Source organism: Apteryx rowi, unplaced genomic scaffold (genome assembly GCF_003343035.1).
Source record: "Apteryx rowi isolate R43461 unplaced genomic scaffold, aptRow1 scaffold_62, whole genome shotgun sequence".
Classification (NCBI taxonomy): domain Eukaryota; kingdom Metazoa; phylum Chordata; class Aves; order Apterygiformes; family Apterygidae; genus Apteryx; species Apteryx rowi.
In genome coordinates, this window is record NW_020450894.1 from 2,193,968 (window position 1) to 2,206,404 (window position 12,437).

The 12,437-nt window shown below is 42.7% G+C and overlaps 1 protein-coding gene across 1 annotated transcript in view; it reads left to right on the forward strand.

The window, feature by feature from the left end:
* Window positions 1-12,437, forward strand: part of TMEM178B (transmembrane protein 178B) — a 221,730-nt gene that overhangs the window by 59,298 nt on the left and 149,995 nt on the right. Inside the window, exon 2 of the mRNA XM_026083950.1 lies at window positions 4,560-4,673. Coding sequence (XP_025939735.1) covers window positions 4,560-4,673 — 114 coding nt within the window. The remainder of the gene's footprint in view (window positions 1-4,559; window positions 4,674-12,437) is intronic.

Sequence of the window (12,437 nt, forward strand, 5' to 3'; positions counted from 1 at the left end):
CTTCTGAAGTAAAAATTTTAGGACTGATGTGACCAATACTCTGATGAGTTTTTGAATTTTCATGCTGTTTTTCAAATTACCATGGGTTAAAACTTTCTTGGAACAGTCTGAAAGAGCTGAGGATATGCTTTGAAATTTTAAAGAGAAGGGGTATTGATAATGAAAGTTGCCCCCAAAATTCTTGCTGTGTTTGTCCAGTGGGCAAACTTTATGGATACCAGCTGTTTGATCTTCCTTTGTAATTGGTCTCAACCCTGTTCAGCCTACAGTGGGAGAACAGTTTGATCACCTCCATCACTAGCCAGTTTGAGGTCTCACTACTAGGAGTAGCAGTCCCAGCCTTAGTTATGCAGTGGGAACAAAGTTTCACTGGCAACTGCACTAAGATCAGAATACTTGGATAGTTATGAAAAGGGAATAGAAAGGAATTGCTCGAGGTTTTCAGGTGATGTTCCTGCTATAGCACAGTTTAAGGATTTTTTTTTTTTCCTTGTAATGGAGATGAGAGGGAAATACTATACAAGGTGATAGCATGGAGCAGAAAAGCTACAGGAGGGGAACTGAGCAGGTAGGTGGATCAGTAAGAGGAAAGGCATGGTCAATGCAGAGAATACTTAGCTGCTCTGGATGATGCTAACTCTACTCTTCTTATTTCAGTTTTACTTGGCATCTGAACTTTGCTGGAATGGGGGATGCCAACCGCTGAGTTACAGATGCCTAATCCTCCCCAGTATGTGAGCAGCTGTGCTGACGCCAGTGCAGCACAGCAGAGTTTTGCTCTGAGCATTTCTAGTTCCTCATTCCTGCTGATCCCTTTTCTGGCACTTCATCTGAGGACATCAGCCAGTTTTAGGACTTTGAGTAAACTTTTCCTTTCTGTGGGAGCAACATAGAATATACTGCACCTGTCAGTGGAGTGGCTCTGTGGTTACTTCATGTTTCTTGTGGCCAGTCGTATGATACTTTTGCTACAGCTGTGCGTGCAAAAAGACCTGCTCACTGATTTGCTCTACCAACACTGTTCCCAGTCAGTTGAGCTAAGTGCAGAGCTCACTAAGTTGCAGCTGGATTTGGTCTCTTCAAGCTAGGGTTGAAGGCTGGAGTCACCTCCGTAAGTTAGAGGACTGTCTAGGAGACCTGTAGTTCTGATCTGTGCCACAGTGACTATCTCTGTTTTCCCTGGGAACTCCAGAACTGGATGCTTGGGGGGCTTGAAACTAGTTTTCTCAAAGCCATACTTTTCTGCAGGGCAATAGGGAAATGTCATGAAGTGTGAAAATGCACTATAGACTCATCCTTTTGCTGATTTTATTTATTTATTTATTTTACTGGCAGACCCAGGCTAATGAAAGCCTTTTCTGTAAGTTTCAAAAGCTAATTCTCCCCTCTAGCCAGATATACACTAATGGAGTTGCATTAACTCATCGGAGTTGGTCCTCTACATGTGTGAGAGCAGGTTTAGATCAGGGGCTCACACTTAAATCCCAAGCAATCATAAGCCTTATGTCAATTTAGGCCATCGCAAGTTTGAGGTTCCCAGTAGCAGCCTGTCTGCTTCCCCTATCAACAGTGGTCGTGTAGACAAAGGTGACTGCATGTTCTTTTTGGCGGTTGCTTGTTTTCTAGAGTCTGAAGTAATCAAAGTGCTGGAAGTTAACAGACAGCTCTAAAATACCCTGAACTGCATTCTCCGGAGTGTATTACTCTGCGTTCACAGGAGAGTTTAATAGTCTAAAGCCAAAAGGGCCTATCGGATCAGGTAGGCTGTCCTTTGGTGTGTCATAGACTGTTACATTTAACCCATTTATCCCTTTGAGCCCAGTAGCTTGGATTAGACTGTAGTTTTGAGTCCTGTAACACTAAGAAATTCATTAGAATTACCCATTCCAGCAGTGAATCTATGCTTAATGCTTCAGAGGAGGATGAAAAACCCGGAGAACTGTTTTCTGTCTGACCTGGGGGACTGTTTCCCTGTGTTAGACAAGGATCTGAAAAAATTCTCAGGTACAGGTGGATCCTCTGTACTGCTTCAGAGCTCTGATCAGCCCTGTTCAGTGAGCCCTGTGGCCACCCCTGTTATTTTGGAGAAAAGTAGAGGGGAAAGTGGAAGGTGTCTGACCATGTGCCCTGAAAAACACTTTCCCTCCTGACCCTCGCAGGCTCTTGGTTAGAGTCATGATGCTTATTTGCTACTAGTCAGCATTTTGTGCAGAGGTGGGAAGGTTGTGTGTGTGTGTGGGGGGGAATGCTGTGGCTGGAAAGGAGATAATCATGGAATTTACCATTCAAATATGCCTGTACCTCAACTATTGTTGAGCTATTGCTGCTGCATTTGTACTCTTAGTCCTGGACAGACTTTAAACATGTACTTAAGTTGTATTAAAGTTATGGAATGTAAGCATAAGCCTGAAGTTATATGTATATGATAATGACCTGAATTCAGACCATAATCTCTTTTGTGCATAAGGTTTTGATGTGAGATAGTGAAGAGTCTTCTGTGTTGCTAACAGTACTGGTAGTAAGAATGGAAAGTTCTATGGACCTTGCTAGAAATTAGTGTCTTCCCATGTCAGAGGAGGTGCTTTCTGCTGATTATTTTGTTTAAGAAATCCTATCAAATGGAATAGGATATATATATATATATATATATTATATATATTTTTTCCTTCCTCCTTTCTCTACACTCTTATTTTGAATCTTGGCTCTTTGTTCCTGTCTTCTATTCTAGATAAATCTTTTCTCTGGGCAGGTATCTGATAACTTAAGGATTATTTTCTGACAAATAAGCATTTTCCATCTTCTTGCCAATGGTTCTGAATCATGAAAGCAGCTGAACAAAAGGAGGTAGGAAAACCAATATGAAGACATTAAGTTCATTACTGTGAAGGTTGCAATTTTGGGGGAGTGTGTGTATGTGGGGGGTTTAAAGTGCTCTCCACACTGGGTTTCTTTTTTTAAATACTATTCTGGGTTTGAAACTTTAATTCTGGGCGTACATTTGGTGCCCAGATGGTGCAGACTCGCACAGAAGCCCATCACGCTGTCAGGGCAGGCGGATGCATATGTAAATATTTTGCCTTTTCCCCCTATAATATTTGGCTTTGTCTAATCTAATTGCTGTCAAAGGCAGAATGTGAAGAATGCTTAAGAGAAGCAAACAATGAGGACCTCAAATGTTTGTACTGCATTGACTTTGGAAGATGCTAGCGGACTGGGATGTAACTAATAATTTTGTTGCCTGTTTCCCCCCCCCCCCCCATACACACACACTGAATTGATGGTGTATTATCTAAGTTCATGCTAAGTACTGTTTTACAAGCTGAGGCAGAAACCTGTATTTCTAGAGGCATCAAAACATTTAATCCCTTGGAGCTGCAGATATAGGGCTCCTGACACTTTTCAGTTCAGGCTCTCTACTTACCTCTTGGTATATCACTTTAAGGATGCCTGCTTTTTTTTATTAAAGACCTGATCCAAAGTATCTTACTATTAATGCAAAACTGACTTTCATAAGCTTTGAATGTGATCCTGACTGCTTAGTGAGTGTCTAACATGGCCAATGTTAGTGAGGATGCTGGCAAAAGGGATGTAGGAAACCTTACTGTCTTTGCACCAAGGGAAGAAAGGTTGCTCTTGCAGGTTTCTGACCAGGTGCAAAACTTTGCTAGGATGGGATTTGTGGAAAGACTCTGGCTATGCCAAACCCATTCCTTTAAGGACATTAACTACAGAGATGCCAGGAGATCAGGTTTTGGAGGCAGAATTATTGCAGAGGAAGGAAAGTGGCTATGAAAAGAGAATGTAATGAAGTGACCAGAAAACAGAGTAGCAGCACATGATGCTTTTTTTCGTAGAATGTAGATGAAATCCTGCCTATGGGGGGGGAAAAGGTTGCCAATTCTAGGCATTCCTGTTGCAGGCTGAGGTTTTTTGTTTGGGGGGGGGGTCCCCAAAACAGCCTGCTATGAAAGTGTCTGGGTACCTTAGAGACGTACCATAACCTGTCATATATGCTTCTGTTTGTCTTGCTTCTCTGTGGCATGGAAGGGGGTCTGGAAAATCATTCTTTATAAATATAAATTGTCTGCTGTGCTGTGCTTTTTATTACTGAAAGAAAGATCAAAGATGTGTGCTTTGTGTATCTCCTGGAGCGCAGGCAGTGAGATACATTACTACAGGGTAAAATAGGATGGGAACTTACAGTTTCTGTGAGGTATGTGCTAGTATGCGTGCTGTTAGCTCATAGTCCAAGGAAGAAATGAAAGAAGGGGTGACTTACCATGTGTATATCTCGTGATAGCAGACACTTGGGCAAATACTGTGAAGCCTTTAATGTATCGTAAGTTTGTATGAATTTACTGTACATGTAGCTTGTGTCCGTGGGGCAGGTATCTGTTGTGGGCCACAGACAGCACTGGCTGTCACAGTGGGTTGACAGTAGGGATTGTTTTGCTCTCAGCCTTTGCTTTTGGTTGTTAAGTCCATCTGGTCTACAGCTGGGGAAACATGCTGCCTTTGTTTAACAGCACTTTCTCTCCTCTGCTTTTTGCCCTTCCTAGGAGCAATTGAGCGGTGCACATACATCAAGTACCACTACTCCTCAGCGACCATTCCCAAGAACCTCACCTACAACATCACCAAGACAATCCGCCAGGATGAGTGGCATGCCTTGCGTAAGTGTTGCTGGCCTCCTTCTCCTTTCTCCTCATGTGCGGACTAGGGGAAGTACCCACTAACAGATGAGAACAGAGGCTTTGGTGTAGGTAGGCCACTTAGAGCCATCTTCTCGTACCATTAGTCTTTGTAGCAGATGGACTGATTTGCTCTTATGACCTATGTTTAGGTGCATTTCCACCGTTGACTAGAAAGTCTGACGAAGCATGAAAAAGTGGTGGTGGGGAAGAAGCATTCACATACCAAGATCGGTACTGAGTTAAATACCAAAATGAATAACAAAATCAATGTCCTATTTTTTTAAATTCAATAGAATTCTCTGTATTTGAGTGTGTTCTCAAGCAGTTCACACTGCTGCTGAGATTTCTGCTTCCAGCAGAATTCATTGGTGGCTTTTATTGTAGAATACGTTGTCCTGCTGCCTGCGGCTCCTGAGTGAGAGTGGCATCACTCTGCTTTGAAGATCTAGAGCCTTTAAGGCACAGGGAAGTAGCTTAGCCCTTAGTGATAACTCTAGCTGGTGGTTACCAACTAGTAACGTCTACTGAAACAAGGAGATCTGACAGGGATGAAACTGCCTTGATGTATGGCTGGCTTTTGAGCTTTTCCTTTTTATGATTTTGAAGCTGGAAAAAGGTTTTCACTAGCAAAATGGAAGAGATAGGATTTCACAAGAAAGATGCTGCTGCAAGTTCTGTTTGTTACTACACAGTCATGGGGGCTGTCAGATGTTCTGAAGTCTTCTGTCTTTGTGTAAGCAATTAGCATCTCTCAACTCCTGCCAGCTTTGAAGAGCTGTTGATTCTGATGCAAAATCTTGAAAGGCAGTAGTGAGAAACTACTGCCCAAACTGTTCATGAGAAACAAGCAAGATCTCTGGTGTTTCCAGGACTTCCGGTCCACGTTCCACTCCTGCTTTATGTGACTGTTGCTTTGAAAGGTCCTTTTACGCTCTGGTGAGAAGGCTTAATGATATAGTTGACATTCTGAATTGCCAGGTTCAGATCTGGTTTGAGACTTGGTCATTGGTGAATGTAGACCTGCCTGGTTAAACCTGGTAAAGTATTAAGGAAGTTCTAGAGGATCTTACTAAATCAAGAGAACCTCTTGATAATATTTCTGAACTGTTTTCAAGGGTGTGTGGATAAATACATGCTTTAATTTTGACCTGACAGATAAAAGGAATACTGAGCTTGCAGAAAGCTCATCTTCTGTTAGGGTTCAGAGGACAGTAGAAGGAATCTTTGGTTTATGCTATTGGCTACGTATGTGTGCTTTGGATCTTGCCTTCCTTACTGCTATGAGCAATGACAACTTTCCTGTACCCACCCTCTGGAAATCTCACTAATTAACATAGGAATTATTGTCTTAAATTCATCTTTATCTCAGCAATGATTCAGGTGAAGAGTTATTCTGAGGCTGAGTTTGTATTTTCTCACAATTTAATGTGGCCAGGCATATTGGCAATTACATCTTGTCCCTTGGTGTGTGCATCCCTTCCCATAACACCAAGTTTGTGGGAGAGTGTGGTGTATCAGCAGCTGACGGGAGCCTTCAGTAGTGCATTTGGCAGTCTCCAAAGTGGCAGTCTAGACACACTGAGCTCACACATTTACATATCTGATTTGGTGTGAAGTGCTTTCAGGGTGAGGCTGTTTATTTCCTCCCTGGGGAAGGTACACTGGGTGTGTGGGTGTGCATGCATATTTCTGACCCAGATTTTCTATTTTCTTGCTATCTCATGAGTCAGAGAAGTGTAGGTAGATGTAGATAGCCAGATTCACACTTCAGTTCTATCTCTATAAAGACAGGGAAGGAGACAAATACTCTGCTGAAGCTCTCGCTTTTTTGTTGTTGTTGTTTTCCTTCTGGAGCAGGTAGGTGCAATGATGAGTGTTTGATACATATGGGGTTGGCCGCTGGACGGTCTGGAGGCTGCTGCATTTGAGAACAAACTGAACCTGTATGGCTCTTTCTGGTGTAGAGTTAAAGGTACTCAGGGCTTGCTGTTTTCCTGTAAAACCTCTCTGCTCTAAAAGACAAGGGTAATGGCAATCATTTCAAATAGTGTTTTGGTTGAAGAGGATGTTCTCACTTTAGAAAGCCTTTGGAATGGAGTAGCCACAGGGTCAGGTACCACTGTAAGTCCCTTCAGACAGTCTCTGTAATTTTAGTCCCTGTCTTAACAGCGGATGTATTTCTGTACCCCCCAGACTAGTTTCATCCACTGCTAGTCCTGAGGCAAAATAGTGTTTCCAAGTTAACAAGGCCATTATTTTCCTCTGAATAATTTCCTGTTCAGGATTTCCCTTTCACCAAGTGTTACGCCAGATGATAAAGGAGCTGGGCCCAGGCCTCCTGTCTTGCCATGGGTAGTTTCCCAGGTCTGTAGTGCGAGAAGGAAAACCCCTGTGTCTTAATGAAAAACTGACAAAATGGCATCCTGGCAAATTTCAGAGGGACAGGCAAGGTCCAACTGGAGTGTCTGGTCACACTACTGAAGAAAACACCTCTTCCAGGCTTGAGGCTAGCCATGCTCTGAAATACTACTTATGCTTCAGCTGAAGCCACTTCTGCCCTTTGACATCTCTTTATTTTAGTGGCAGTTATTTTGCTTCCCTGGTGCAGGGAAGCAAACTGTGTGGGACAGGGAAGGAGTGTTGGTGCCTTGCTTGTGATCCAGGGGGAGCAGAGGAGGGAGGACTCCAGCAGTGTGCAGCCCACAGCTTTTTTCAAACTGGGCAGGACTGATGCTCCAGCACTTTTTTCTGAACTGCAGGAGTGGGTAAGGGGTAATTAATTTGAGGCTGAGGGACCCCCTGGCACCAGTCAGCTCAGGAAGAAGATACTCCTCTAGCTGTGCTGTCAGCTGTGCTTGAACAACCCAGGGGAGCATCTGGACCCAGAGAAATGGTTGGAGCGGACTTGATCATTTTTGATTTTTATCTTTTTTCATTCTGTTTGACATTTTCAAGATGGAGCCTTTGCTCCAAATTGATCGCCTATGGCAGCGAGAGCCAGAGAAATAGGACTTCACTTGCCTGCAATCACTTCCTTTCAACTATCTCTGGTTAAATAGAGATGGAGGGAAGGGTGATTGTAGTATTGCCAGCTCTGTCCTGTCAGGAGATAAATGTTCATCTAATTAGACAAAATGAGCATCTATATGAGCTGGGAGGGGAAGGGAAAGGAGAAGAGAAAGAACGCTGTGTCCAACAACTTCTAGCATGAGTAACTGTCTCTTCATGGAAGATGCCGGTATAATGATGCGAGTGAGTCACTATGAGTCTATTTACCCTGCCACATTTTGGCCCCAGCCTTGTGCACAGCAACCAAGTCCAGAGTTCTGGCTTCTGAAAAACTTTGGCAACATCACTAATGTTTTTAGAAACAGAGGTATAGATTTTTTTATTAAAAAAAAAAAATTCTAAACAGCTTTACTCACATGTGCAGTTCCATGTGTCTTGTGCTGTTCCCATAGGTTCACTGTATGTGCTACAGGCTTTTGCTCACAAAACATGAGGAAAATGATCAGGGGGTTGAGGTGTGGAATATGGGACAGGCATTGGTAGGGGCGAGAGGCATTATCAGATGCTGGAGTAAGCACTTCAGTTAGATGATTCTGCTGTAAGAAAATTGACCATAAAAGGAAAGTATGTTAAATTTCTCTCTTAACTCCAACTTCAGGAAACCATTGTCTGGTATATTGTGGTAAAGTATGTGAAAAGCTGTGGCTGCTTTGAAAGTTGTGGTCCCACCAAAACAACGAGGGAGGGTACTCTATTCAGTCTGGCCTCTTCCAGGTACCAGCAGTACCGTTCTTCAGGGCCACTTTGAGGAATCGAACATTCAAAGCCTCCAGAGTATCTAGTCTGCTGGTTTGCTCCTTGAGGCAAAACCTGACACCTGTTGGGTTTATGCTGTTTTAAACAGAAATGTAGGAAGGCCTTTCCATTCTTTTATGAATAGCCTATTAGACACCCTAGGCTCTGTCTGCTGCAGCTTTTGAGAATTAGCAGTTTTGTGAAAAAGGATACCCACAATATGGAATATAGATGCATAGGAGAATTTATAAGAACACTTAAGCCAGCTATCTACATTTCATTGTCTTGCTGGGGGACTTAGGGGTAGAAACTTATCTGGGGAAGTCAAATAGTGCAGAAAAGGGAGGAAGATGAAAACAGGAGGGATTGTTGTGGTAGGTTTTTTTTTGTTTGTTTGTTTTTAAGCCAACTTAGCATGTTTTTTTTTCTGCTAGCTTCTGCTGTTTAGACCTCATGTTTCCTCATTCATTTTTACCGTTGGTCATATTTGTATTTGCTGTGGGACTTCCATGCATCCACTCCTTGAAAGTGATTTCAACAAGAACAGTTTTGCAGATACTACAGGATTCTGCTTTAGCCTGTTGCAGGCCCAGAGCTGCTCTGAATCTCAGGTTGGGCTGATGCCTGTGGATCCCTCAGCAGTCTTCCTCACTGTGGCTTTAATGAGTGAAAGGGAAAAGGAGACTTCTCTGGGGTCTTCCCCATCCAAGAGAGGTGAAGAAAGTATTGTGGTGTTAAAACACTGGAAACAAGCAAGATGCTGATATGTGTTCTTGAAGAGGGAGGCTTTTCTTTGCTTGTGGAGAACAAATCAAACCACTGCCTCTTCCCTTTCTTCTCCTGCATTGGTAGCTGAAACAGGACCGATGCTGCATGATGCTCAGAGCCTTTGTATGTCAGAGCTCTCTGACTTGCGCTGTATCACATGGAAGTCTCCAGATCAGAAGAGAGATGAAAAATTCTTCCTCTCCAAAAGCTTTTATTTTGCTGACTCAAAGCCTATCATGCAAGGTAGTTATCTGTCTTTAAGCCTGCTATTTTTCTTTCCTCCCTGTATATCACAAACCTGAATTTATACTTTGGATTAAACTTGGACCCAAAAGAGAGGGAATCTTCCATTTGCATCTATTCTCTTCCAGCTTGCCATTGCCATCTAGGCCTCTGTCCTCCTCAGTGATGGGTGAGGAGCTGCTTTCCATCCAGGAACACGGAGCGTGTGGTGCATCTGGGCACAAAGTGACTGGAATTGCTATGGAAACTGATCTCCTCTTCCTGTGCAGCTTAGATGGAAATTATGTCAGCAGCTTGCTTTAAAGAGAACTGACTTGCAAATAGGTAGCTGATGCTTCCTGATAAGTGTTTAGAATTTTCTGGGTTTTGGAAACACTTCTTCTTGTCTGGCTTTTTTTTTTTTTTTTTTTTGCCTGTCTCCTGCCACCTGCTTGTCCTGTGGGATCACTGGCTGTTGGCACTGAATTTAGAGCATCGACGTGGGGAGCTGTATTGTCAAGAGTAGAGGAACCATGATGCTTTGGTGTGTTGATTGGAATAACATTGTCTTGCCTATTGAAAATTACAATAATCCTGTGTTTGTGGTGTTCTGAAAGCCATTTGCATGAAAAATGAATTGCAAAGTCAAGTAATAGGCAGGCATACTCTGAGAGGAAATGGAGGATTTGTACAAGACGTGGAGAGTGGTAATGTTTTAATTTATATAGCATCTTTTATGCTGAAATCTAGATGGGTTTTATCAGCCTTAATGGTCTGAACTTTGCAGTGCTCTAGGAGATTGAGGCATTTATTATTACTAGGCTGCTTCTTCATTTAGGCCTGCAAAGCACTCAACTACCTGCTTATAACCACTAAAGCTACTGGGGGAATTGGTAGAATCTCTTTTTGGAGTTCAGCTGTGGTACTGATAGAAATGTTAGCAACTATTACATCGGAAGAGACAGAGTAATAATGTCTTCCTTCCCGTTTTTTTTTTTTTTTTACAGGCCTCCCAAGCCATCTCAGTCCATGGAACAAGATGCTGAGATTTGCGCACAAGCTCAGATCATAGCTTGACAATGCATTAGTAACACCAGTAGGCTCATGGGCTTGACTCTGTCTGCTTTTTATAAGCTTTTATAAATATTTCATTGTTGTATCTGTATTAAGTGCTGACCCAAGAGAATTTTTGGCTTTTTTTTTTCTTTTCTGGGTACTACTGAAAGCAGTGTTTGAAATAGTCAACATCCCACTTGCCTTCTTCCTTCCTTCCACTGTCTCTCCCAATATTCCCTTGGGTCTCCTTCCATTCCTGTCTTCCTCTAGAAGAAAAGCTGTTTCATTTTTAATTGGCTACCTTGACCCCCAGATGGAGGTACACCCTGAAGTGTGACACTGTCCTGCTGATCAGTGCCATTTGGCTGACAATATGATGTCATCCCTTAATGCATTGGTTATTAAAGCAGACGGAGCAGCTATCCTGGAGGTTAGTCAGGCAGCAGGTGCTCACATGCCTGGAGGTCTAATGTTGTTAGATCTCTGTAATATTTATTGTTCTCATAGCTAATGACCAGGTGGTAGTGACAGATCTTCTCATTTCCCCATCTCTCTGCATCTCTGCTGTAGGATTTTCTTCATATCCTGCTTATTTCAAGCTAAGATGTAAAAACAAATTTTGGCATCAAAATCTAAGACATATTTTGAAATCAGTAAGGGATTTTATTGCCTTCTGCTAGGCTCATCTTAGGATCTGCTAACATGGCAGTGACCTTAGTACCCACACTAGTGAACAGCTTTCCCAGCTGCATGCTACCTTTTCTTAGAGGAGTGGGGAAGGAGTGAGAGGAGGTCAGTAGACCTAGTCCTAAGCTGTGACAGGGATGTTTGAGCAGGAAATACTGCCAGGATTTGGGAAGGGAAGAGACAAGAATAGGAAAGGTGATGAAACTGGATCTGGTCTGCTGAGTTGGTGAGCTGGACATGGAGACTGTGATAAGACACCTGAGGAGTAAGGACTGGGGTAGTGGACAGGAACAGGTTAGATGGGAAGGCACACACACGGCCAAGCTCTCTGCTGTGGGGTGGTGGTTAGTAGGGAAGAATCCCTCTCCAAAGCCCTGCTTGAAGCACACAAGTCAGGAGTCTTACTGTACATCCACTGCCAATGTATATCTGAAATGCACGAGTAGAACTGGAGGTCTTATCCTGCTCATTCAGCCAGCAGGACTGGTCCAGATGGATGATGGCAACCTCGTTACTGCTGTTGGTTCCTCCACCAGCTCACATGATGGGGCTCAGAGCTGAGTCAGAAGAGTCTTATTTTGCTGATGAAGCACTTGTGTATCAGTAAGAAAACAAACTAGAGTGCCTGCTTTTGTAGTTTGCCTTTTAATTTAAAGCTAGGAACTTATACCTGCGACAAATCATATGTGCATTTTTTAAGGTTGCAAGCACAAGCCCGTAAAGTTATGAAAAGACACAGTTCTGGTTGCATACTCAACCTTAATTTATCTTCTCTGAGAACACTCATTATAATAAAGCCTAATTACTGTAATAATATACTGTGTTTTCCGCAAGACCCCTGCCTCTTTTTATACATTTGGGATGTTCTGTTCCCATTTAATGATCTGCTTTTAAATGTTTGGTTTCTTTTTTTATTGCTTATTGTGTGGTTGCTGACCTTATTGCCCAATATGCAACTCCTGATCCAAAGAGAATACTAACTTCCTCGTGAGTTTTCTGTGACATTTGTCACTATTGTGTTGAAATGATGCACAGCTATTAAATATATTTATCTTCCCAATATTCTTCTGCGGTGGGGCATAATTTCCATTTTAGGCCTGGGAATTGAAGTTAAGTGGGATTTTGGGTGTCCAATTTGAGGTGACTAGGATTTGGCCTTTACAGTACTTAGCATTAAATAGCCTTTTGCATGTTCATAGCACAGCT